The sequence below is a fragment of the Camelina sativa genome, chromosome 3 (assembly GCF_030686135.1).
Source record: "Camelina sativa cultivar CO46 ecotype springtype chromosome 3, ASM3068613v1".
In the NCBI taxonomy this organism is placed as follows: domain Eukaryota; kingdom Viridiplantae; phylum Streptophyta; class Magnoliopsida; order Brassicales; family Brassicaceae; genus Camelina; species Camelina sativa.
Genome location: NC_141882.1, coordinates 3,077,459 through 3,101,332, shown reverse-complemented (window position 1 = coordinate 3,101,332; position 23,874 = coordinate 3,077,459). Strand labels below are relative to the sequence as shown.

Here is a 23,874-nt window from a genome sequence, read left to right as displayed (position 1 = left end):
AAATATCTGAATTTTGATGCGCTCTTCCACGTTGGATTTCTAACATAATTTTTGGATATGCGATATGTCATGATGACCATTAATTTGAATGGTTACAGTTACAAATTTATGCTGTTAAATGCATGCAAGACCTGAACTTAAAATGTTGTCAACGTCATTCTCTGAATTTCCACAAAAGTAGCTAATGTTGTTCAAGTCAAACCTAACCCTACTCGCCTGAGAGGTATGAAGTGAGAGACGGAGTCGAAATAAGTGAACTGGGCCTCCTAAACACTCAATTATGGGCCAAATATGCTTATGGTCATCTGGGTATATGTAAGCTCCGGATCGGGTCGGTTTGATTGATTTCGGTCAACTACTGGTATGGTTCACTCAACGGTGACTTGTCAGATGGGTTGTGGTAGGTAGAGAATTGGCCACACAAACGCCATTGCTTGACTACTGTACAGTACCCTCCACTTTGTTATTATTTTCCTTGAGCTTGAAGTTCCAATTCGTAGACGCCATTGCTTAGAAATTAAAATTGTATCGTCTCCTTCTACCAACAATTTAAAGAAGCTGATGTTAGGGGCTACTCAGTAGGCGCCTGCGACTGCACAAATGGCGCGATCTAGTCAGTGCCGGCTTAGATAGGGGACAAGGGATGCGACCGTCCCGGATTCATAGATTAAGGAGACAAATAATGTAAGATTAAAGGGCACAAAAAAATAAATAATGCAAGATAAAAGGGTACAAAAAAAAATGCAAGATAAATGGGCACAAAAAAAATAATGTAAGATAAAAGAGACAAAAACAAATTTTGTAACACAAAAATAATTTATTAAAATATGTTTTAACGATTTATTTTTAGTAGAGTGAAAATAAATTTTTATAATCTTGTTTATATATTATCAAAATGAAATCCAAAAAAATTGGTCTTTCATTCAAAAAAAAAAATTGTCCAGGGCCCCTAAAAACGTTGAGCCCGCACTGGATCTAATCGTTCTGAATGACAGAGCACTTGCGCTATTCTAACAAGCAAGGTTGTTTCTCAAGAGCAATCTGAATCTTTACCGGTTCCTCCAGTTTCCGGCGGAGTTAATCATGTGCCTGCTGTTAACGGCAATCACAGCGTCGCAAGAATGAATCTAGTTCCGATTGAGAAATCTGATAGCAATCCATTGGTCCTCCAGCAGCATCGTCAGAAGCCTCTCAGCAATGCTGAGTCAGCATGTCGGATCTCTCACCGGCTCCCAAACACGGATCTGATCCTACGTGTAGCGTATCAAGGCGTTCCCAGCGCTTACTCTGAAGCAGCCGTTAGTAAAGCTTATCCTAATTGCCAAACTGTACCTTGCGATCAATTTTAGGTAGCGGTGGAGCTTTGGATCTCAGATCGAGCTGTTTTACCGGTTGAGAACTCCCTCGGCGGTTCTATTCACCGTAATTACGATCTTCTCCTCCGTCATCGTCTTCACATCGTCGGCGAAGTTCAGCTCCCTGTTCACCAGTGTATTTTGGCTCTTCCCAGTGTTCGCAAGGAGTTTCTCACGCGCGGGATCTCACACCCTCAAGGACTCTCTCAGTGCGAGCGCACGCTTACGAAGCTGGGACTCAACGTCGCATGTGAAGCCGTCGACGACACCGCAGGAGCTGCTGAGTTTATAGCCGCTCACAACCTCTGCGACACTGCCGCAATCGCGAGCGCACGCGCGGCTGAGATTTACGGTTTGGAGATTTTAGAAGACGGGATCCAAGACGACGCGAGTAACGTAACACGCTTCGTGATGCTGGCGCGTGAGCCAATCATACCTATAACTGATCGGCCGTTCAAAACTAGCATCGTCTTCGCTCACGAGAAAGGCACTAGCGTGCTATACAAGGTACTCTCGGCTTTTGCCTTCAGAGACATCAACTTGACGAAGATCGAATCGAGGCCGAATCATAACCGTCCGATAAGGCTTGTCGATGATGCAAACGTAGGAACGGCGAAGCATTTCGAGTACATGTTCTACGTCGAGTTTGAGGCCTCCATGGCGGAGACGCGTGCTCAGAATGCGTTAGCCGAGGTTCAGGAGTTTACATCGTTCTTGCGTGTGTTGGGAAGTTATCCCATGGATATTACTCCTTGGTCACCATCATCATCATCATCATAACCATATACCATACAAGTGAAAATGTAAATTTGTACAAGAAAACGAAGTTTATATTTGTTGATCCGTATTGTAAATTATAAAGTTAACTTTTACATTTTCATACGGTAGCACTCGTATAAGTTCATTTGACTGATCTAACCATAAGAAAAAGGCTTGAATGGAAAAAAACTAAATTCCTGATACAACATTCAACATTGATTTGGAAGTCTTGATAAGATAGGATAATTTAGCTTTTGATACATATGTCGCATTTCTATAAAAACAAAAAAAATCGCTAGTTAAAAAATCATTGTAAACCAGACATCAGAAATTTTTCTTAGTATCCTTGCCATAATCCATAGTGTCACGAAACATTTGTCTTGGTGCATGACGTTGATGATGTATATATGATGAAGTGTGGGGTTAGGGGAAGGTGAGGAGTTGGTAAACGTAATAAGGGTTTGGGGATAATCCATCATTTTGTCGGTATGGTTATGACTTCGTCTTGTCCTTATGGATCAGCAGTTCGGAAATCATCGAATCCATAGATTTACAAAGTATGTTTATATATGATTTCCAAATATACTAGATTTTAATCTGCGGTAAACCGCAGACATATAATTTCTATTATAATTTATATTTTATGTTGTATATATTTGTTAAATATTGAATATTTTGTAAATAGAGGAATAACTAAATTTTCTAGTTGTTATTCGGCTAAATATTTATATTGTTTTTTAACCCACAATACACTTCATGACCATTTGTAGTCAACCGGTTAAATTAAGAAATAGATACAACATAAAATAGAAATTATATTTGTTTGTTATATTTAGTTTGTTTTGTTTAGTGTTTGAGATTCTATTTTGATTTTTAATTATTATAACAAAAAATAAAGGATCTAAATACATAATCAGTAATTATACGCTGTGATTAAGTCACATTTTTCCTAATGAATTAATTATTTTATACAATATTAGTTAAATCAACTTGATTTTATGTCACATATTCTAATATTAGTAGTGTTGATAAATAATTAAAAGAGGATTTAACCCATGTTAACATAAATTTAATAATATGTTCTCTTTATAACGCATCTACTATATAACCACATTATATAGTATTTTAGAATTTTTTAATTTTACATATTCGTGATAAATAAATTTTTTATTAAGTTTATAAATGTTAATTATAGTATTTAAATAATTGTCAATCGAAGTTTTTCTTACGTTAAGAATCAAAGCTCACAGATTTTGGAAAACAAAATGGGAATCAAATTGTTTTTTTTTTTTTTACCAAGGATTCAGATATAGAATATCTTCAAAACACAACATAATGTATAGTTAAATATATGATAGTTTCTATTTCCATATTGATTGCTGTTATTTTTTTAATTGAAATAAAATGTAAAATATTTAGGAAATAAAATCTGGAGTAATGTTAGTTTTGGAAATTTTTTAGGGGTTAATGTTGTAAATAATTTTTTAAATAAATAAAACTAAAAGGACATAACACAAAATGTACTTCAAAAATGTTAATATAGATATTATTGGATATATCAAATATATATATATATATATATTTTTTTGATCAAATAGATATATCAAATACTCGATTCTTTATTTGAATTGGAGAAAAATGTTCATGAGACTGGTTTGCCCGAGAGAGGTTATGGGGGAAGACTTATTCTGCACCTATTGCGCGTGGGTTCGAATCCCTCTTCCAAAATTTTATTTCCAATTAGTTTTCAAAAACATTAAAGAAATGCGTCTGCCGGGAGTCGAACCCGGGTCTATTGCTTGGAAGGCAATTATCCTAACCGTTGGACTACAGACGCTTTCGCCTTAATTTAATATATAATTCAATTAAACCTTTAGAATATGGATATATTATGTATATAGATAAATTAACCTCATCGATGCGCTTAATTTTTAATTTTATTGATCATAAACTTATTATGACTTACCAAAAATGTTGGATGTCAAATTATCTCAACGTAGCTTGTTTTGTCTTTGAATATCCCCTTAACCTTTATTGTAATAATACACTAATAGTCTAATAGTGGTTTTAAAATGATATGACAGAGACTGTTTTTTTTGGACATTATTATATGAAAATGATATGAGAGAAACTGTTTGTTGGCCTTATAAATTGAGTAAAGCATATAACCAAAGTGGAGAGAGGGAGAAGCTAATTAAGAGGGAGATAAAGAGATGGGTGGAGAAGAAGAGGGATCAGGAGATAGAGAAAAAAGAGGGGAAGAAGTTGATGCCGGTTCTCTATTCGTCCTTAAATCCAAAGGTACGTATCCATATGTTATGCAAATTAATCTATAATAGATCCACGTTATATAGATCATATCATATAACAACAAGTCAACAACGCAAGAAAATATTCGTGAATGTTATTTGATGATGGAAACTAGGGACATGGTGGCACTGCGGATTCCACTTGACGACATCGATAGTGGCGCCGCCGCTACTAAGTCTTCCGTACGCTTTCAAGTTCTTAGGATGGATCGCGGGGATATCATGTCTGGTGGGAGGAGCCGCCATCACTTTCTACTCCTACACACTTCTTTCGCTAACCCTCCAACACCATGCTTCCCACGGCCATCGTTACCTCCGCTTCCGTGACATGGCCCACCACATCCTCGGTAATTCTCTTTTTGACCTCTCCGTTGATAATCATGTTTATCTTTCTACATTTGATCTGTAATTATAGACTTGCGTGTCTATAAGGAAAACCAGAAAAAAAAATCATTCATATTTTATACTGCTTTATGATATGGGATGATTCGTACCATATTATCGGGAGTCGGAACTAAAAGTTGACCATTCCACTCATAGCAATGATTATTTCTCTTTCTCGTCCACGTGCTCATATCAAGTCTTTTGGTTCAACTTGTCTATGACTTTATTACGTTTGTTTGCTATCTGTCTTTTTTTCTTTTGTCTTGTTAATTTCACTAATGCTGAGGTTGCAATTTCTTTCGAATAAAATTTCAGCTTAAAAATATTGTGTTTCGATGAAAAAGGCAATCCTATGTAAGGTTGAATAGATCCGACCTGCTTTAGAAAGTAAGATTTTCTTGAAAAGTTCAGAATCTAAAGTGGATCCACATATACACGAAATTTAGTCTCATGCATCGATTTGGTCAGTTTTCAGTAGTGTGTACACCAATAATTTGAGGGATTTATCATTTATATAATTTTAATCATGCATGCAGCTATGTAAGATTATAATCTACCTCCTGACTTAAATTTTGCTTAGTTTAGATCAGTTTAGTTTCATCTTAATTAAAAAACTCCTGGGGTGTGTTTGAATAAAGGTCCGAAATGGGGGAGGTACTACGTGGGACCGATACAAATGGCGGTGTGCTATGGTGTGGTTATTGCCAATGCGCTTCTTGGAGGCCAATGCCTTAAGGCAATGTATTTTGGTAATGCAGCCGAATGGGGAAATGAAACTCTTTGAGTTTGTAATTATCTTCGGAGCTTTGCTTTTGGTTTTGGCACAAATCCCATCCTTTCACTCTCTACGACACATTAACTTCTTCTCTCTCCTCCTATGCCTTCTCTATAGTGCTTCCGCCTCTGCTGCCTCCATCTACATTGGTACTCTTCTTTACTAAACCTATCTTACTAGCTCTTAAATCTTTTAAAGCTAATTTAGTAAGATGAATAATCCAATATTTCTTTTTAATATCAGGAAAAACATCAGATGCACAGAAGGATTATACAATAGTTGGTGACCAAGAAACTAAAGTGTTTGGAATCTTTAATGCCATAGCCATTATCGCCACTACATATGGCAATGGCATTATACCCGAAATTCAGGTTTCATTTTCATTTTCTTGGTTTATTTCTAAAGTAGAACACCACCACTTTGGTTTTTCGAAAACATATAGAGTAGTATTTGATATATGAATTCTTGTATTCTTTGCAATACAGGCAACAATAGCAGCGCCAGTGAAAGAAAAAATGTTGAAAGGATTGTGTATGTGTTACATTATAGTGATAATGACATTCTTCACTGTAGCCATAACAGGCTATTGGGCGTTTGGTAATAAAGCCAATGGACTTATCTTCACTAATTTCTTAAATCCCGGGACAAACCATTACTTGGTTCCTACTTGGTTTATTTTTCTCATCAATCTCTTCACCGTTCTTCAACTTTCGGCTGTTGCTGTGGTAAATATGTGCTACACAACAATATAACTGAAGTCTACATAATCATTCTGCATATATTTGTTTGTCACATGTAAAGTTACTAATTTTGAGTTATATTTATATATATGCAGGTATACCTACAGCCTATAAATGATATATTAGAAAGTGTAGTCAGTGATCCAACAAAGAAAGAATTCTCTATCCGCAATGTCATCCCTCGACTAGTTGCGCGTTCCCTCTTCGTCGCGGTGGCTACAATCGTGGCGGCAATGCTTCCGTTTTTTGGAGATGTGAACTCCTTGTTAGGTGCTTTCGGTTTTATACCTCTGGACTTTGTTCTACCTGTAGTGTTCTTCAACTTCACGTTCAAGCCATCTAAAAAGAGTTTCATATTCTGGATCAACACTTTGATCGCCGTGGTTTTTTCTATTCTAGGGGTGATTGCTATGGTCGCGGCGGTTAGACAGATTATTATGGATGCCAGTACGTATAAGTTGTTTGCGGATGTATAATAAAACATGCAAACTTGCAAAGTGAGATTGTTATTGATATTACTAAAGTTTAAAATCTCATTATACATATTCGTGTAATTTTGAAATGAAATTTGTTCCGAGAAAACAAATATATGGAATTGATAAATCACACAATAATCAATTCGGATGTGGAATATATGAACATTTGAATCTTGGATTTACAAAGATTTATTAATACATCTCCTAGATAATACGAACGAAAGCCGCCTACCAAAAAAAAATAAAATACGAACGAAAGCCAAAGTTGGGAGTACGGCTAAACCGGGATGAAATCACGGTTCGATCGGCTTATCCAACAAATCATTTGGTTTAAGATTTCAGGCTGGTTTTCAATTTCAAGCGTGTTGGGTTCGGTTTGCCTGAAACAAGCAAGACTATTTTTTTTCACAACCCAGTTTTCTTGTAGCTGCTTTACCAACGAACCAAATAGGGTTTAAGCCCTTGTAAAAGAAATGGCGACGACTTTGAATCGATTTCTGAAGCATAGATCAATCTCTGCTCTCTCGTATCGAAATCAGAATCAAGGACTCTTCATCTCCACTCGCTATGACTCTCTCCCTTCGCAAATGCCAGCTCTTCGATCAACCACCCGCTCTTTCCTCGATTTTTACAAGGTACCATTCATTACTCAGGAAGTTTTCAATTTCGCTTTATCGGAAGTAACGTTTCCTGACTATTATCTATGGATGCTGTGTTTTTTTTTTGGATTTGCGCAGTTTGGGAACAAGAAAGCAATTGAGGATGAACGTGCTAGACTGTAAGTTTCCCTTTATTTAGATTCGATTCGATTCTTTTTTTTTTAGGGGGTTTTCACCATTGAAGTCTAGCACTGATTTGGCTCCCATATATATTGTCGCAATGAGAAGTTAATTTGTGGAGTATGATGTGGTTTAGGGCAGTAATGATGAGATGAATCGAGGATACTTTGCTGATATGAAAGAATTCAAGGATCATGGCGGTAAGGTATAAATAATGATGCTACTTCTTTCAATCTGTTCTCTTATATTGGTACTTTTATAGGACTTAGGAGTCACAATCAAAGATCCCAGATTCTGTGTTTAGTTTGTTTGAATGCTTGATTTAGATACTGTAGCTACCTTTATAGGCTTTATGAAGTTCTTCAACTGTCAACTGGTGTTTTTTTTTTTTTGCAGATAGCAGCGGCAGATAAGACTCTAATCCCTGCTGTTTCAGCCATGAAATTTCCGGCATTGGCAGTGACTTTCTCTAATGGAGAAAGCCTGACGTTACCTGTTACTCCCAACAGCAATGAGGTTAACACTGAGGATTCGGCTGTTCCAAAAGTTTCATTGGTGTGCCTGTCTTTCAGAGCAAGCTCTCAGGTACAGAAAATTCCACCTTGTTTTTGTTAAATACTCCAAAGGAACCAAAAACAAATGTTTGGTTAACATTTTTTGAAGAACGCTGTAGCATTGACTGATGCGTTGCTTGTTAAGAGTAGTAAGCGATGGTCGCATGATACAGTATTCTTAAGTGGTGAAGCACTTGTTGATAAGTATGATCTTACATACCCAGCTTGTCTTATGTTGCTACTGGGTTGTCGTTGCTTTATCTGACAGGAAATGATCAGCTCGTGGAGCAAACCATTTCTTGAATCGTTTGGCAACAGGGAAGATCTTCAGTTGTTTGAGGTACTGATCCTGAATCGTTTTGTCACAAGTAGATCAGATTTTAAAAGCTGCACAAGTGCTTTTTTTTGGCTGCTATTTTTTTTTTCTCTCATTCTTCAGGAAAACTTGTTCCCTTGTATTATGGGTATCATTTATAGACAAATGGCTCCTGGGCTTTCCCCCCATAAAAAAACTACTTCTCCGGGTCTTGCAAAAACCTAACAACAGCGAGAACAATGTCCTTCAGAGGCAGGCTGTTTACGCATTTGGGGACCATTATCACTTCCGTAAACATATTAAAGTTTTGAACCTTCTCACTGGGTACAGAAAATTTCCCTCCACCTCATCAAGTTAAGAATGCATAGGATTTCCATAACCTTTCTGATATCTCTGTTGCACACACTTGTTTATGTCTCAGGTATATTTTCCTACTTGACAAATCCGGGAGAATAAGATGGCAAGGTTTTGGAACAGCGACTCCAGAGGAAGTGTCTCAACTTCTCTCTTGCACCTCACTTCTCTTGAAAGATCAATGAGAGGTAACCAAACTGCTCTCTCTCTCTTAAACCATTTAAATCATAAGACTACCAATTCCCTTTTACGCCTACAATTATCAAAAATTCTACAGCATGAGCAGGAAAATGTTTAGTGTATAAATTATTACAGCTTTACCTGGTATGTTTCATAGTGGAGAGTTACCAAAGTTTATTTGAAGCACCTTCCTCATATAGTTTAGCGTATGCAAATATAACATCTGAGGGTCTTCTTTGTTTCTATCACATGTCTAGATTGCTGCTTAAACCGAAGACCATCTCAAAAGACTAGTGCCGCACCCTTTACTCGTATGAAGGATGTCGAAGAATTAACTCTCCGAAGGGCACACAGAAGACAATAAAGTATCTCCTATCTTTCGTTTTTCTTTTCAGTTTGAATCGATTGGTGTTATCGGCACTTTCGAATCAATGGAGGTCATACTCACTCTTCACTTGTTTCCATTGTTTTTTATACTTGCATATTGTACTCATATGAGAATTGAATGACCTAAATTTTGTTCCTTATACAATTGGAGTTAATTGGAAACAAAACAAAACCAAACATCTAGTTCTTCGTAGATAAAGTTCATTTAATTTGGTTAGAAACAAAGCCGTTGTCGTAGACTTCGGAGTAAGGTGGTGAAGTCAATGGTTTGTCAACGGAAAATAAAAGTTACTACATCCGTACTTAAATGCGTCATTTAGGTTGAGCACTGACACATTAATACATCAGTCAATCTTGTAACTGTTGTAATAATACTCTGGAATTTTTTATCCAATAACCAGTTTTGAAAATTGAACTTGAGAAATCATAATAACCAAAAATACCAAATTTTTAAAACACGCCAAAAAAAATAATAATAACTGAAACATAAAAGGATAATTTATGGAAAGCTTCATTCCATATTTAATTAAATTTTAATCACCAAAATGTGAAAAACTTTAGAACTGTCATCAGAATATATCAGAACGTTTCAATTGGCGGCTTTCTCTTTCTCTATCTCCCCAGGAAGAGAAAGTTTCGAACTCGAGAAATGGCGGTGGATGCTCCTGCTGGAGTAATCGTCATCGCTGCCGTGTTTTTACAAGCTGCCGCAACCATGGTAGTATGCGGCTCCGACGCGGTTCTGAAGCTGGAGAGATTGATACCGCCGAACCACGAACTTGGTCTGACTGAGCTCAGGGCTTTTGATTCAGCTCGCCATGGAAGGTTATTGCAGTCTCCCGTCGGCGGAGTTGTTAATTTTCCGGTTGATGGAGCCTCCGATCCGTTTCTCGTTGGGTACTACTATTGTTACACACTTTTTCGATTTCAATTTTCGATTTTTTTTTTTTTTGGTTTCCAAAGATAAAAATCACTTTTTTTCTCGAACCGTAGTAGAGTCACCGGACTTGGATTTGAATCGACCGAACTAATTTATTTCCGGGTAGGCTGGAGTAATGAGATTCGATTCTGTTTCAAGACTATACGCATTCTTCGTCAAGCCTGGTTTAATCACATATGAACTTTGCTTTTTTGGCTTGTGAAGACAGAGCGTTTCTAAAATCTAATTTAGCAACATTCTAAGAATATGTGTTCAATTTGGAATAGAAATAACTTTGACTCTGTCTTTTTTGACTCTTGTCCATTCCTATTGTAGAATCTTTTTGTCATATTTCCCTTTCATGACAGGCTTTACTATACAAAGGTTAAACTTGGGACACCCCCGAGAGAATTTAATGTTCAAATCGACACTGGAAGTGATGTTTTATGGGTTAGCTGCACTTCCTGCAACGGCTGCCCCAAGACCAGTGAACTACAAGTATCAAATCTTACTAAGTTTCCTTTATAGCATTCTAACCCATGCCCTTTGTCTCTTTCTGATTATTTGTTTTGCCTCTCTTTTGTGGTTTTTCCAGATTCAGCTAAGTTTCTTCGATCCTGGAATTTCATCCTCGGCTTCGTTAGTTTCATGTTCAGACAGGAGATGTTACTCAAATTTCCAGACAGAGTCGGGCTGTGCTCCCAACAATCTTTGTTCCTATTCGTTCAAGTATGGTGATGGAAGTGGCACTTCTGGTTACTACATATCAGATTTCATGTCCTTTGATACTGTTATCACCAGTACATTGGCTATCAATTCCTCGGCTCCCTTTGTCTTCGGGTAAACTAGCAGCAAAAGAGCTGTGTGCTTTTCTAAAATCTCCTTTCAATAATGTTGATTTCCTTAGAGAATATGGTGCATTGCCTTCTCTTCAAACTTTAGTGATGACTGCATGTATCATGTATGATTACCACACTTGGTCTTTAATATGATCTAACTTCCAAATCATCTTTTCTGTACTTGTTCCACTTTCAAAGTATGTGATGCTTGTATTCAATATTGGCTAACAGGTGTAGCAATTTACAAACTGGAGATTTACAGAGGCCGAGGAGAGCAGTAGATGGCATCTTTGGGTTAGGACAAGGGAGCTTATCTGTAATTTCACAGCTTGCTGTGCAAGGACTTGCACCACGAGTATTCTCTCACTGTCTCAAGGGAGATAAAAGCGGTGGAGGTATAATGGTTTTAGGTCAAATTAAGAGGCCAGATACTGTCTATACCCCCCTTGTTCCATCACAGTGAGTTCTTTATCTTTCTGTTATACACTTCAACTTGTATCATCTTACGTAAATAAAAGCACCTTATAAACCTTGTGGGTACTTAAAATCACGATGAATCAGAGAAATAGACATTTTGCATCTGCCCCTATGGAAAGAAAATGTAGCTTGTTTATCTTGGGATAGGAAAACTAAAATATATAAACCCACGTCTTGATTCAGATAATATATACTGCAAACAAATTTCAGGCCACATTATAATGTGAACCTGCAGAGCATTGCTGTGAACGGTCAGGTCTTACCGATTGATCCATCTGTATTCACAACAGCCACTGGTGATGGGACGATAATTGATACAGGGACGACTCTTGCTTATCTTCCGGACGAAGCTTATAGTCCATTTATCCAAGCTGTGAGTGTTTTTTCTTCATCAGTTAGGTTTTCCAATCATCAAACCGTTATTTGCCATATTCTGTCTAGTTTTTGCCATTGTTGAAGTATCTGTCCTCAAGTGTTATATTTCAAAAGATGAGATTACATCCCAATTTCGACGATATACGTTATTGTACCTTACAAGAAAGAAGATTTATAAACCGTTCAACCTGCAGATTGCAAATGCTGTTTCGCAATACGGGCGTCCCATTACCTATGAGAGTTACCAGTGCTTTGATATCACAGCTGGGTAAAGTTCCTCTCATGTGTATGTATGTATATATAAAAAGCTGTTATCTCTCATGCTTAAGAGCTAAAAAGATTTGAATCTGTTATACAGTGACGTTGATGTCTTTCCCGAAGTTAGTTTGAGCTTTGCTGGTGGTGCATCAATGGTCTTAAGACCGCGTGGGTATCTTCAAATATTTTCTAGTGTAAGCATATTCATGCACTTACGCTACTTCATATGTTGACTTCTAGTGTGCCAATGATAAGCTTTGAAAATTTTTAGCTGTTCAACTCTTAGTAGAGGTCTACTGTATAGACCCTAAGACTAAATCTAGTAAATTAGAGCTGTTAGGAGTTTCTGAGAGAGAGGTTAGTGAGGGCTGGGTTTATACGGATGTTTACAATGATAAGATCAAGCACTTGCTAAACATTAGTGCCAAGAAAAACTTGATCTATAGATAGTTCTCTTGTATTTAGTCTCAACCCTTGACTTTACATTATCTATTAGAGCCAAGAAAAACTTGATGTGTTTTGTTTTGCTATCATCAGTCAGGAAGTTCAATATGGTGCATTGGTTTCCAGAGAATGGCGCATCGCCGTATAACAATTCTTGGCGGTAACGACTCGAGTTATTATTTGTATCAAGTGAAATTGAAACAGTGCAACTATTTTCTCAATGGTGGATTTGTTTTGCAGATTTGGTTCTGAAGGACAAAGTGGTGGTCTACGATCTAGTTCACCAAAGGATTGGATGGTCAGAATACGACTGTGAGTGTATTTTCTAATATTACGGCAAAGCAATCAACGTATATTGGAATACGATGCAGATTGCAGATAATGAAAATTGCATAACAGGTTCTCTGGAGGTGAACGTTTCAGCGTCAAGAGGGGGACGAAGCAAAGACGTTATAAACACTGGACAGTGGAGAGAGAACGGTTCGGAGAGTTTAAAAAGAAGAAGTTATCACCTGTTACAAGTAGTAGTAACATTACTTGTCCATCTTTTTGCCCGCTTCTTGTAGCTTCTACTAGCATTCACATCAATCCACTGTGGTTTGACTTTCGTAATCTTATTTATTACTGTAACTTTATCACAGATGTATGTATGTATCACTAATTAATTCTTACTTACTACCACACGGTCCACACCACCTTACTTACCATCACCACACCACCACACCACTTCTCTCTTGTTTCCCTTTGATTTTTTGACTTTTTGCTTTTGGCCACCGACGGATAAGCACCAATTAAACAAGACGACGTATATGAAAACAGTTATAGCTATACACTTGCCCGGGGTACAATTTTACGTGTCGGTGTAAAGCAACAAACACATACTCTCAAAAAGGATGTAACCAAAGTTCACATTGACAAGTCAATAATTTTAGCTATAGTTTTAAAATATGATAGTCACGTGAACTGATAATAATTGAGAGTGGAAGAAAGAATATGACACATAACGAAAACATTAATTTCACGTGGGGGGGCGAGTATAGGTATAATGTACAGTCGGTGAGAGTAGGGGAAGGTATTATATAGTACTGCCTCCCTTTGATCACTCAGTCACTTAGTCCCCCACATGCCCCCTTTAAATATCATCGATCTCTCGTTTCTTACTTTTTTTCTCCCATCCCCACAAATCTCTCTTCCACCCATTGTTATCTCTGTAGCGTGAGCGAGAGAGAGAGAGAGAGAGAGAGAGAGAGAGAGAGAGAGATAGAGAGATCACGCGTTTTTTTTTTTTTTTTCTTCACCGACACAAGAAAAAAAAAAAAAATTATGGCGAACGGAGCAGGTAGATTGGATCTGGACGGTAGGCCGATTAAGCCGATTACGATATGCATGATCGGCGCTGGAGGTTTCATCGGTTCTCATCTCTGCGAGAAGCTTATGACGGAGACTCCTCACAACGTGCTTGCGCTTGATGTTTACAATGATAAGATCAAGCACTTGCTTGAGCCTGATACCGTTCAATGGGCTGGCCGGATCCAGTTTCATCGTATCAACATTAAGCATGATTCTAGACTCGAAGGACTCATCAAGATGGCAGATCTGGTATTGTTTCTTCTTCTTCTTCTTCTTCTTCTTCTTCTTCTTCTATTCTCAGTTTTAATGTATGTGCATGTGAATGTGAAGCTCTTCTTTAGCAAGTTATGAGGTATATTTAGAAATCTGTTGGGAATTTTCCAAGTTATTGTTAGTGCTTTTGCTGATTTTGATGATTACAGGCTTAGATCTGATCTGTTATGTGAAATTGAGTTTTGAATTGTGAATGTGTCTTCTTTAATCTCTGTTGTTTTGCTTCGCAGACGATTAATCTGGCTGCGATCTGTACTCCAGCTGATTACAATACCCGTCCTCTTGACACTATCTACAGCAATTTCATCGATGCTCTCCCGGTGGTATGTTTAATTCTTTGGTGTTCTTCGTTCGTTTGTCTCTTTTTTTTTTTTTTTTTGGTTTAGTGGAGCAATTTTGTAAGTTTAAGGAATATTAGTTGTGACATTACTTTGAGTTATCATTGGTTTTGGGCATGTAGGTTAAGTACTGCTCAGAGAACAACAAGCGTCTGATTCACTTTTCCACTTGTGAAGTTTATGGAAAAACTATAGGAAGCTTTCTTCCCAAGGATCATCCTCTTCGTCAGGTCAGGCTTTTTCTCCTACCCACTCTGATCATGTCATTGCTGATTGTCAGCTGTCTACTGGATCAGGAAACTGTGTTTATTTTTTTGTACATTGGCACACTCGCTTAAGATGGATACAGGAATTTTTATATTCTATTGTTGTTAAGACATCGTTTTCTGAGATAGAGAATTAAAGTAAATTTGTTCTTAGCCTATCACTATCCACTTTACCTATGTTCGAGAAAATGTAGTTTTTATTGCAATGACCTGAGTATGGCTGTAATCCCCAACTACTACTTCCTGAGAGTCTTTGTATATTTCTTTTTGCTTAGCTTTCTTATGTTAAGTAAAATTTAGTTAGTATCTGGTGTTTTTTTACTGCTTTTGTCTTTGTATCTGTTATTTATTCAATTCTCACGAATGATGCTCGTTTTCTACAGGATCCTGAATTTTATGTACTCAAAGAAGATGTATCCCCTTGCATATTTGGTTCTATTGAGAAGCAGAGGTGGTCATATGCATGTGCAAAGCAACTGATTGAGAGACTTGTCTACGGTATGCAGTTTTGTTTACATGATAAGAAAATTAGTTTTATCTTGACACAATACCATTCTCACTTTACTTGTTTGTGGTTTCAGCTGAGGGTGCTGAGAACGGACTCGAGTTCACCATTGTAAGACCGTTTAACTGGATTGGACCAAGGATGGATTTCATCCCCGGCATTGATGGTCCTAGCGAGGGTGTCCCTCGGGTCCTAGCGTGCTTCAGTAACGTAAGTATACAGACTCATTCCAATAACCAGAGTAATCTTTGTCGTTGCAGCTTTTTTTTTTAATAAAACACTTTGGGGTATTTTCAGAACCTTCTACGAAGGGAGCCTCTCAAGCTTGTGGATGGTGGAGAATCACAGAGAACCTTCATCTACATCAAAGATGCTATTGAAGCTGTACTTTTAATGATTGTGAGTTTCATTCATTGCCGATTTCGTTAGTTGTAGTGCTACCAAAGAAGTTGCATCTGAATTTGCTTGCGGGAATTTTAACAGGAAAACCCAGAGAGAGCCAATGGGCATATCTTCAATGTAGGCAACCCAAACAATGAAGTGACAGTAAGACAACTTGCTGAAATGATGACTGAGGTGAGGAAAATTGGTCACGGAGAAGACTCTTAATTGATTTTCAATATACTATAGCAGCACACTCAAATGTTGCAAAATGACAGGTCTACGCAAAAGTGAGTGGAGAGACAGCTATCGAGAGTCCTACGATAGACGTGAGCTCCAAAGAATTTTATGGAGAAGGTTATGACGACAGCGACAAGAGGATCCCAGACATGACTATCATCAACCGTCAACTTGGTAATTTTCCTCTTTATCCTGTTTGCTTTGTCTCTTTTAACATAACCAATTGTTTTCTAACTAATACTTGGTGTGGACAAATATTTAGGATGGAACCCGAAGACGTCACTTTGGGACTTACTTGAGTCAACCTTAACTTACCAGCACACAACCTATGCAGAAGCCATTAAGAAGGCCACTTCAAAACCAGTCGCATCTTAGAGGTCATCTCTCCTATAAACACTTCGAAATCATATGATGTCAACTATTCCATTTTTTTTTTTTTAATTCACCCAACAGAAACCTTTTCTTCCCTTATTTTAGGCCATTCTAAGCAAATGATATATCACTGTGTTTCATTCTAGTTTACGTTTTCGTTGTTATATAGTATTACTGTTTATGTTTTTAAATTCGTTGTTGAAGCTTTTTTATATCTTGTATTTCTCAGTAACTAAAAAGGGAATGGGTTGTCCACGCTTTGTTTCTGTATTTGTCTGGTTGGAATGAGCGAGTTTGGCTTTTGCTTGTGTTGCTGTGGACAACCCATGCTTATCAGTATTCGTTTCTGTATTTGTCAGTACCTTAAATGGAAATGCCTATCCACGCTTTGTTTCTGTATTTGTCAGTACCACGCTTTGTTTCTGTATTTGCGTGTATCTATGCTTATCCACGCTTTGTTTCTGTATTTGTCAGTACCTTAAATGGAAATGCCTATCAAACTATTAAAAAATTTAGTTTCACAATCTATGTCAAAAAAAAGAAAGTGTTTACATAGTAAATCGTAGGATGGTCATGCATTAAAAGAACCAAAAATCGCCGACCAAAACAATAATAAGATGATGGTCAAAGATACATATGTATATTACTCAGCGAAACGACGAACAACAAGAATAACGAGTAAACCAAAAAAAATCAAAACTGAAAAGTACATTGCCGGTATGGACTAAACGAGCTAAAGCGTTATCTTGGAAATAACATAATTTACAGACTAAACGTAAAGAGAAAGAGAAGAAACAAACTTGGCCTTTCTATAAAACTCAGTCAGTTCAATCGTAACACTTTTTCACTCATCAGGAAATAATACAAAGGCACAAATTCTGGCATACATATCATATGTTTTCTTATCTCTCGCCTTTCTCTTTTTCTTTGCTATAATTTAGACTACAGAACAAACAATGAACATTTTCTTCTTTAGAAAAGTAAAAATTTGAAAGCACACCAAAAATACTTCACAAACATGCACAAAAGGGGTAGCTACCGAGCGGACTCAGCGGCGGCAGTAGTGCATAATATGCACCGTAAACGCGACCGTCCAGGTCTGTCTCCATCATCATCATCATCTTCATCTTCTTCCTCATCTTCTTCCTCTTCATCCACACCGTAGCTGTATTCATACCCAGACGAACCTTTGGTTGTCTTGTTATTGCTGCTGCTGAATGCAGCATCCATGAGGCACGTCATGTGGTAAGCATGGCAGCAGAAGAAGACCACCACGGTGTCCCCTCTTATCGAGACTGGATCGAAGCACATACAACACCGTGTATCTCCCCTTGTCCTCGACTTTACCTCTGTCATCTTTATGCTCAAAGATTTATCTACTACCGTTCTCTGCGAGAATAAGCGATTATTGTCTTCTCTCTTCGCACGGGAATCGTCTTCTTCGTTGCTTAGGCAGACCCCGCGCCTAGCTTCGTTGAAGCACTTGACCAGAAGATTAACAATATCCGTCTATATAACAACAACGATGTCAAATTCCCTGGCGTCTGTTCCAGATATATATGATTAGAGGAATGTTGGTTACACTAAATTCGTACCTTGAGAATATCATTGCAACCGTGTCTAAGAGATGTTTCAGTTCTGTAATCTGTTACAATTTTGACCAATCGATCCCTTAATCTGAAAGCAGAAGAAACAATGAGGAGAACATTATTTTTGCAAAAAATGATCAGAAGCCATACGATATTGCCAGTGCTTTGTGTGCGCACATAGCTTTGGGTAAACGAAAGCCTTGGCATCAGAAAGAACATGTGATTAAACAAACTCAATAATTAGAGTAACAGTTAAAACTAACCGAGGTATTTCCAAGCCATTTGGGACCATATTTACAATGTAAAGAGGATCGAGGTTGCCAACCGTGTGCTCCAACAACAAGCCCACCTAAAATTTGTGGCAAGAAACAGAGGATTAAAGAAACAATACTACAAGGATTCCTAAAATCAAGGCCAGTATATGTAGCGATTTGATTCGCTTAAACACTTTTTACCATCTCGGGCTTGTTTAGACATTGTTTAATCAGCTCTTCCCATAGATCATCATCGTGCTGCAGGGACACAAATTCCACAGCCTGCAGAAGATCGATCAAATTTAAATACCATAGCTTGTTTTCTATATAACCAGTCAGAAAGACATCAATTAGAGAGTACAAGGATTGTGGAAAGAAGACAGCTACGTACTGAACACAGAGTATTTAGATAACTACCTCTTCTATATCCCCCAATTTATTTATGATGACTGCAAGAGCTTGTTTTGCATTTCCCATCCTCCCCAGGACAAACACTTGCTCTCTTAAAAAATCTTTCTTCACACAAAGTTCATATGCCTGAAATGTTGCAATAGATAAAGTTCACAATGACATAACCCAGAGATAGTTCGGTAGGCTGTCTAGCCTGTAATGTTAATGTTGACTACCTTTTCTAACTTGTAATGTTGACTGCTACGTAGGAATGGAAGCAGCATCTTAGTATCGTATTCTGCATATAGTTCTACCTGCAGCATGTATAATATTCAGAAAATATTTATGCAAAAGAGAAAGAGAAAGGAAAATCATTCTTTATATTGAGTTAACTACGCATACCTGCATATCATGAAAATCCCTCCCAGTATCATGACTGACTTCAAATAATGCATGCAGATATAAGTACAGGTAATATCTTGTATCACATTTTTTGCTAGCTTTCAATAGCTGTCGGACAACTTCAGATGGAGGAATCAAATCCCTATTTTGGATAAATAAGACAGTGGCACGCTTGCAATCAAGCAACATTAACTGGACCACCTACACAAGTAGATAAGGGAAACAGAGTTCACCGGTCTGTGTGACACAATTATGAAAGTTCCACGACATAGTGTCAGAAGTCTTAAAATGAGGGAAAATTTCCTTGTATACCTTTCCACGAATTGCCTCATGCAAGCTGTATTTCTCAATGAAATCAAACACTTCTGGTTTGAGAAGCTGAGAAAAAAAAAGGAAAAGGAAATTTGAGCTGACTAGAGACGGAAGAAGGCCTGAACAAGATCAGGGGTAAATACTTTTACAGATACTTTCTTAGTACACACGTACATCAGCATATAGCAAGAAAGCCTTCTGATACTGTCCATCAATTACATACAGCTCTGCCAGCGCCTGATACATGAAATAATAAAACAACCCTAAATTCGTAAATGTTAATAAACATCAGTTTAACATGACAGACAATGCTGACCTCTTTGAGGGCATCGGTCATTGAAGATGTGTTCAGCTGAGGCTCAATTGCCGAGATAACAGTCAAAGCAGAATATACTGAACGTGGCCACGATTTAACAGCTGACAAAAGCTCCTTGTGGTATGAGGGATTGGTTGCCAGTGCAACTAGAGCAACCTGCATCATCAAAAAATAAACTTCAAAATAAATCTTATGCCTCAATTTTTTCAAACATAAGTTTGCTTTTACAAGTGAAATTTATTTGACTAATATATTTGTATAGGGTGACGCAAACGCCAAAGCAGACAGTTTTTATTTCTGTTTTTTTTTTTTGCATTTGGTTTTGCGCCTACCATTTACATAAATTTGTTTAAAAAACTCAAGGGTTTGTTTTCATTTGAAGGAAACCACACTGTTCTGATATGCAAACAAACACTCTTATGGGGCATCATGTATCCTTTGAGTTTTTCTTGATAAAACTATCCTGTTTCTTCTATTGGTTTTTTACTATATCACATAGATAGAGGGGTATAGACAATTGCAAAGGGATAAGACGAAAAAAGTTCTATCTGTACAAAAATTGTTGATATATACAAACCTCATACACCGTATCCTTAAGCCTTGGGTTATCCGTAGGCATATATGGAACAAGAACAGGTAGCTGGCGTAGTTGAGCAAAATGGAAAACCCACCTGAAAAGAGAAACACGATTTTAGATAAGTATACAACAACCAAAAATAAACACTTAGCGGATAAGAGATAATAATCTGTTCAAACCTCTCCCAGGCTGAAGCAGATCCTCTTAACAATTTGGGACATAAAGATGCTGCTTCAGCATATTTTCTTTCGACAATCAGATGATCAAGATACCCAGCTCCCACCTAGATAAATCGCTTGTGATAGAATTAAAAGTTGCCAACACAAGAGAGAAAAGAGAGCTTACAAGCTGAGAAAAGTGGAGAGCAAGAGTATGAACCATAATGCAAGACAAATAAACGGTTAATCACTAAATATTTTCCAAAAAGTACCTTATCAACAAGTTCGGTTCGTCCTTCACCAGCCTCAACAGCTGCAAGGGCTTTCTCGTGGAATCCATGTTGCAACAGCCAGTTAATGTGATCTTCAGCATCCCTAACAAGAAAAAAATCATAAGTTAGTGACCGCAAAGTTCATCTACAAAGCTTTGGAATAACATGGACAAAAGAAACAGTGACCAAAGATATCTACCTGGGTTTGGCAATCACAACATCCTTCGGAGAAACAATATAGTATATTGGTTCATCACCAGCTGCCCACTGTCCCCCACCATAGCTACTACCTACATTCGCATCAATATTCCGAGTAAGTATTCAAACATAGGCTTTCCTTCCCCAAGAAAACAAACTACTTTCAAACAAAATTCTGACCTGGGAAAGGAGCATGAGCAAGGGAATAGTCTTTCGCCTTGTAATGCTCAAAGCCGTGTACAGGAAGCGCATCCATTGTAAGTTCATCATTGTTCCACGACACAATGCGTACTTCAGGTCTCTGGGCATTTCCCTGCATTACTAAGAATCAGACTCACCAACTTCCCAAAAGGAATGATATGTCCCAATTTATAACACCAAAATCACCACGAAGAGAGTACCTGACGCGATACAGTAGTGGTGGTGCTAAATTCCTTCTCACCATCTCCTTCAATGGGTATATAAGCAAGAATAACAAGAGAATCACCAAAGGGAGCAATCCCTGAAATATAATAGCTGGTTTGGAAAGAAGCAACGATATCAACTTGGTTTACACTAGACATCTGAATCTGCCTATATGTTCCAGGTTTTTGCTGGTCTGATTTAATTGAAGCAATTTTAACTGATGTTCCCCAACCAATCACAAGGATAGTATCATCCTGTAAACAATTAAAAAAAAACACAAAACCTTCAAATCAATGCTGTTACATATGGATTTAGTCGGGTGAACTTAAAGAAGTAAACAGATCAGATGAGTTATCCAGACTAACCTGCCAAACCAAGTGGGGAAGCAAAGCCTCAGGCCTGGGGCTTCCCCGCGGTTTTTCAATAAAAGTAACACGCTGCTTTTTGGCTGTATCATAAACCTTAACACCAGCATCATTAGCCCAGGCAATAAGACTTCCTCTCCATTTCACAGAATGGATTGGACCTTCCCCAGAATGCAGCACCTACAGAGTCAGCCTCTTCACAATGAGTAAGTTGTATTACAAAACGTAATATACCCAACATTCCCACAAACCTGGTCTGTAGAACCGCCGAACCAGTTCTTGGATTTCATATACAAGTTACCAGCCAAACCACCAGCTACAAACCTCTTTAACTGGTTTTTAGTGTAATCAGGGTCCAAGGAAATAGCCTTCATGGGACGATGATAATCAAATTTCACCTTCTCATCATCAGTGAAAAGACTGTTTATAACGACAGAACCATCGTCTGAACAGCTTCCGATATACTCTCCCTCATCGTCAAAGTTGAGGTCATTAACCGGAGCAGTGTGGGAACGAAATTCTTTAACCTGAAGAAAAGCAAAAGGAAAAATTATACTCTGAACCAAACTATATATTAGCTAAAAAGCAAAACTAACAAAACTGTTCCACCACCAACCAAGATAACCTAACGAAATGCACGTAGCCATCATCTATCAACCTCAGCTCATCATACGAATATCACTAGAACTCCTCAAATGTTGAAATTGACACGCAAACTCCTCAAATTGTTCGAAATTCCCAAAAGAAAAAATGAATTGCCAAAAACAAAAATAAGAACTCGCCTGATTGCCGAGGAAATCGAGGATATGTACGGTGCCGTCGTGAGTACCAAGAGCGATCATCCTGGCGGCAACAGCGATGCAGGAAGCAGCGTCATTAGAAAGCAAAGAAGGTACGTTGCCACCCATCCGCTGATACTTGAGGCGTGGCTCCTCCTCAGCCTCATCTCCGTTTTCTTCTGCTTCTTCTTCCTCTTCCTCCTCCTCCTCTTCCTCCTCTCTTTCGTCATCTCCGTCCACGCCGTTTTCAGGCGGAACCGAAGCCATTATTATACCACCTGGGAAATTGCTAGTAATATATATCCCTCCCTCCACAATACCTCCGATCAGATCAAATCAGACTTCAACAGAAGAACAAAAAAAAAAAATACAGATCTGCCCTTCTTCTTCCTCCCTTCTCTGTATCCTTCTTCATAATTAAAATTAAAATTCAGGTTTTTTTGGTATCGGTCAAAATTAAAATTAAATAAAATTAAATTATTGGAGATGACAGAAGAACATAAAAATAAATAAAAAGTTTTTAATTAATGATTTGGAAGGCGACAAAGAATAAGGTGCCACGTGTGCGAGACTGGTTACGACGTGGACGTGGTGTAGTCTCGTAGCAAGTAGCAGCAACAATGAAGAAACTCGAGAATGTTAAAAACTTGTTCAGAGTTGTTTTCTTTAAAGGTTGTTTGGAAACATAAAGAAGCAAAAGCACTACTAGTCCTAATCATAGAACTTGAAAGCTTTTGCCTTTGCCTACACACGATCTAATTAGAGAAATACTATTAGATTCTTTTGCGACACAGATACATACCACGACTCTTTGGTTCTCTAACTGATAAAGTGAAGAATCTCAAGAACCAAAACAAATATCAACTCTTCATACTATAATTTGTTTAAGGGGGGATAAACAAATTCAATTAACAAATCTCTCCTAATAACTTGATTCCACGCTTGAATAGAAAAAGATTTGAAATCTATTAAGGTAATTAACACTTCCTTAAATTTAGAACTAAATCTTGTATATTTTCTTCTTTTTATGCGTTTGAAAGGTTTAGAGTGGGAGCTCGACTTGGTGACGTTTGTGGACTTTTGCCCACAAGCTCATTTAACAGGTTTTACCCAAGATATATCGATTTAATCAAATTCCAAAATTACTTTCAGTTTGTTCTTAGTTTAAGTCGGTATGTGGGCCAATTCCTACCCCAACAAACTCCATCTTCCGGCAACACATGCATGTTTTTTTTGGTGATTTAGAATCTATCTTTCTATTATGTTTTAGTTTACATATGTTTTAGCCTGAAAATTCAAGGAATCTTTGTAAAGTCTTTTTAATTTGACTCTATGTATATGGTTTTATATATATTCTTTGTATCCTCATTACAGCTTTCCTCTTAACTTTCTAAACAAAAAAATTAGTTAAAAAAAAATGTCATTTTCTTCACTACTTTATTGATGCCTTTT

At 37.6% G+C, this 23,874-nt stretch overlaps 5 protein-coding genes, 1 non-coding gene and 1 pseudogene across 18 annotated transcripts; 5 read left to right on the top strand and 2 right to left on the bottom strand.

Moving 5' to 3' along the window:
- Positions 1 to 363: 363 nt before the first annotated feature.
- On the top strand, positions 364 to 2,231 carry LOC104766435 (arogenate dehydratase/prephenate dehydratase 6, chloroplastic pseudogene; annotated as a pseudogene). The gene is made up of 2 exons (XR_015587514.1): positions 364 to 400; positions 964 to 2,231. The product of XR_015587514.1 is annotated as an arogenate dehydratase/prephenate dehydratase 6, chloroplastic pseudogene (transcript).
- A 1,648-nt stretch (positions 2,232 to 3,879) lies between these two features.
- TRNAG-UCC (transfer RNA glycine (anticodon UCC)) lies at positions 3,880 to 3,951 on the bottom strand. Its single transcript has one exon. It is a non-coding gene; the product is annotated as a tRNA-Gly (tRNA).
- Positions 3,952 to 4,251: 300 nt separating this feature from the next.
- LOC104766425 (GABA transporter 1) lies at positions 4,252 to 6,908 on the top strand. Of its 2 annotated transcripts, XM_010490320.3 has the most exons (6): positions 4,252 to 4,415; positions 4,540 to 4,770; positions 5,446 to 5,731; positions 5,826 to 5,953; positions 6,068 to 6,307; positions 6,418 to 6,908. In XM_010490320.3, the coding sequence occupies exons 2-6, from the start codon at positions 4,714 to 4,716 to the stop codon at positions 6,796 to 6,798; spliced, it is 1,092 nt and encodes a 363-aa protein (XP_010488622.2). In that variant the 5' UTR covers positions 4,252 to 4,415; positions 4,540 to 4,713; the 3' UTR covers positions 6,799 to 6,908. The 2 variants fall into 2 exon arrangements, with proteins under 2 accessions (XP_010488622.2, XP_087364288.1); XM_087508162.1 differs by lacking the exons at positions 4,252 to 4,415; positions 4,540 to 4,770.
- A 275-nt stretch (positions 6,909 to 7,183) lies between these two features.
- Positions 7,184 to 9,545, top strand: LOC104766407 (uncharacterized). 9 transcript variants are annotated; one of them, XM_087508163.1, is made up of 8 exons: positions 7,184 to 7,433; positions 7,536 to 7,576; positions 7,714 to 7,777; positions 7,974 to 8,162; positions 8,400 to 8,471; positions 8,698 to 8,771; positions 8,869 to 8,989; positions 9,239 to 9,545. In XM_087508163.1, the coding sequence occupies exons 3-7, from the start codon at positions 7,772 to 7,774 to the stop codon at positions 8,984 to 8,986; spliced, it is 459 nt and encodes a 152-aa protein (XP_087364289.1). In that variant the 5' UTR covers positions 7,184 to 7,433; positions 7,536 to 7,576; positions 7,714 to 7,771; the 3' UTR covers positions 8,987 to 8,989; positions 9,239 to 9,545. The 9 variants fall into 9 exon arrangements, 4 of the variants coding, with proteins under 4 accessions (XP_087364289.1, XP_010488602.1, XP_087364291.1 ...); XR_015595076.1 differs by having other exon boundaries at positions 7,192 to 7,433; positions 7,719 to 7,782; positions 8,571 to 8,771; XM_010490300.3 differs by having other exon boundaries at positions 7,200 to 7,433; positions 7,719 to 7,782.
- Positions 9,546 to 9,871: 326 nt separating this feature from the next.
- LOC104766399 (aspartic proteinase 36-like) lies at positions 9,872 to 13,361 on the top strand. 3 transcript variants are annotated; one of them, XR_015595074.1, is made up of 10 exons: positions 9,872 to 10,265; positions 10,656 to 10,785; positions 10,883 to 11,127; positions 11,358 to 11,585; positions 11,839 to 11,976; positions 12,173 to 12,246; positions 12,337 to 12,430; positions 12,774 to 12,840; positions 12,921 to 12,992; positions 13,080 to 13,361. XR_015595074.1 is itself a non-coding variant. In XM_087508161.1 (10 exons), the coding sequence occupies exons 1-10, from the start codon at positions 10,018 to 10,020 to the stop codon at positions 13,244 to 13,246; spliced, it is 1,488 nt and encodes a 495-aa protein (XP_087364287.1). In that variant the 5' UTR covers positions 9,872 to 10,017; the 3' UTR covers positions 13,247 to 13,361. The 3 variants fall into 3 exon arrangements, 1 of the variants encoding a protein (XP_087364287.1); XR_015595075.1 differs by having other exon boundaries at positions 11,787 to 11,976; XM_087508161.1 differs by having other exon boundaries at positions 11,814 to 11,976.
- A 232-nt stretch (positions 13,362 to 13,593) lies between these two features.
- Positions 13,594 to 16,804, top strand: LOC104778618 (UDP-D-apiose/UDP-D-xylose synthase 2). The gene is made up of 9 exons (XM_087508160.1): positions 13,594 to 14,279; positions 14,534 to 14,626; positions 14,764 to 14,871; positions 15,291 to 15,405; positions 15,489 to 15,622; positions 15,710 to 15,811; positions 15,896 to 15,988; positions 16,072 to 16,207; positions 16,296 to 16,804. The coding sequence occupies exons 1-9, from the start codon at positions 14,004 to 14,006 to the stop codon at positions 16,406 to 16,408; spliced, it is 1,170 nt and encodes a 389-aa protein (XP_087364286.1). The 5' UTR covers positions 13,594 to 14,003; the 3' UTR covers positions 16,409 to 16,804.
- A 427-nt stretch (positions 16,805 to 17,231) lies between these two features.
- On the bottom strand, positions 17,232 to 23,510 carry LOC104766389 (vacuolar protein sorting-associated protein 41 homolog). The gene is made up of 19 exons (XM_010490269.2): positions 22,426 to 23,510; positions 21,895 to 22,170; positions 21,644 to 21,823; positions 21,275 to 21,532; positions 21,054 to 21,186; positions 20,875 to 20,965; positions 20,676 to 20,778; positions 20,425 to 20,528; positions 20,246 to 20,339; positions 19,669 to 19,824; positions 19,527 to 19,589; positions 19,353 to 19,418; positions 19,041 to 19,241; positions 18,875 to 18,952; positions 18,666 to 18,785; positions 18,450 to 18,530; positions 18,258 to 18,343; positions 18,001 to 18,082; positions 17,232 to 17,914 (listed from the first exon to the last, which is right to left on the bottom strand). Exons 1-19 carry the CDS (start codon positions 22,687 to 22,689, stop codon positions 17,441 to 17,443), a joined length of 2,910 nt encoding a protein of 969 aa, XP_010488571.2. The 5' UTR covers positions 22,690 to 23,510; the 3' UTR covers positions 17,232 to 17,440.
- Positions 23,511 to 23,874: the final 364 nt, after the last annotated feature.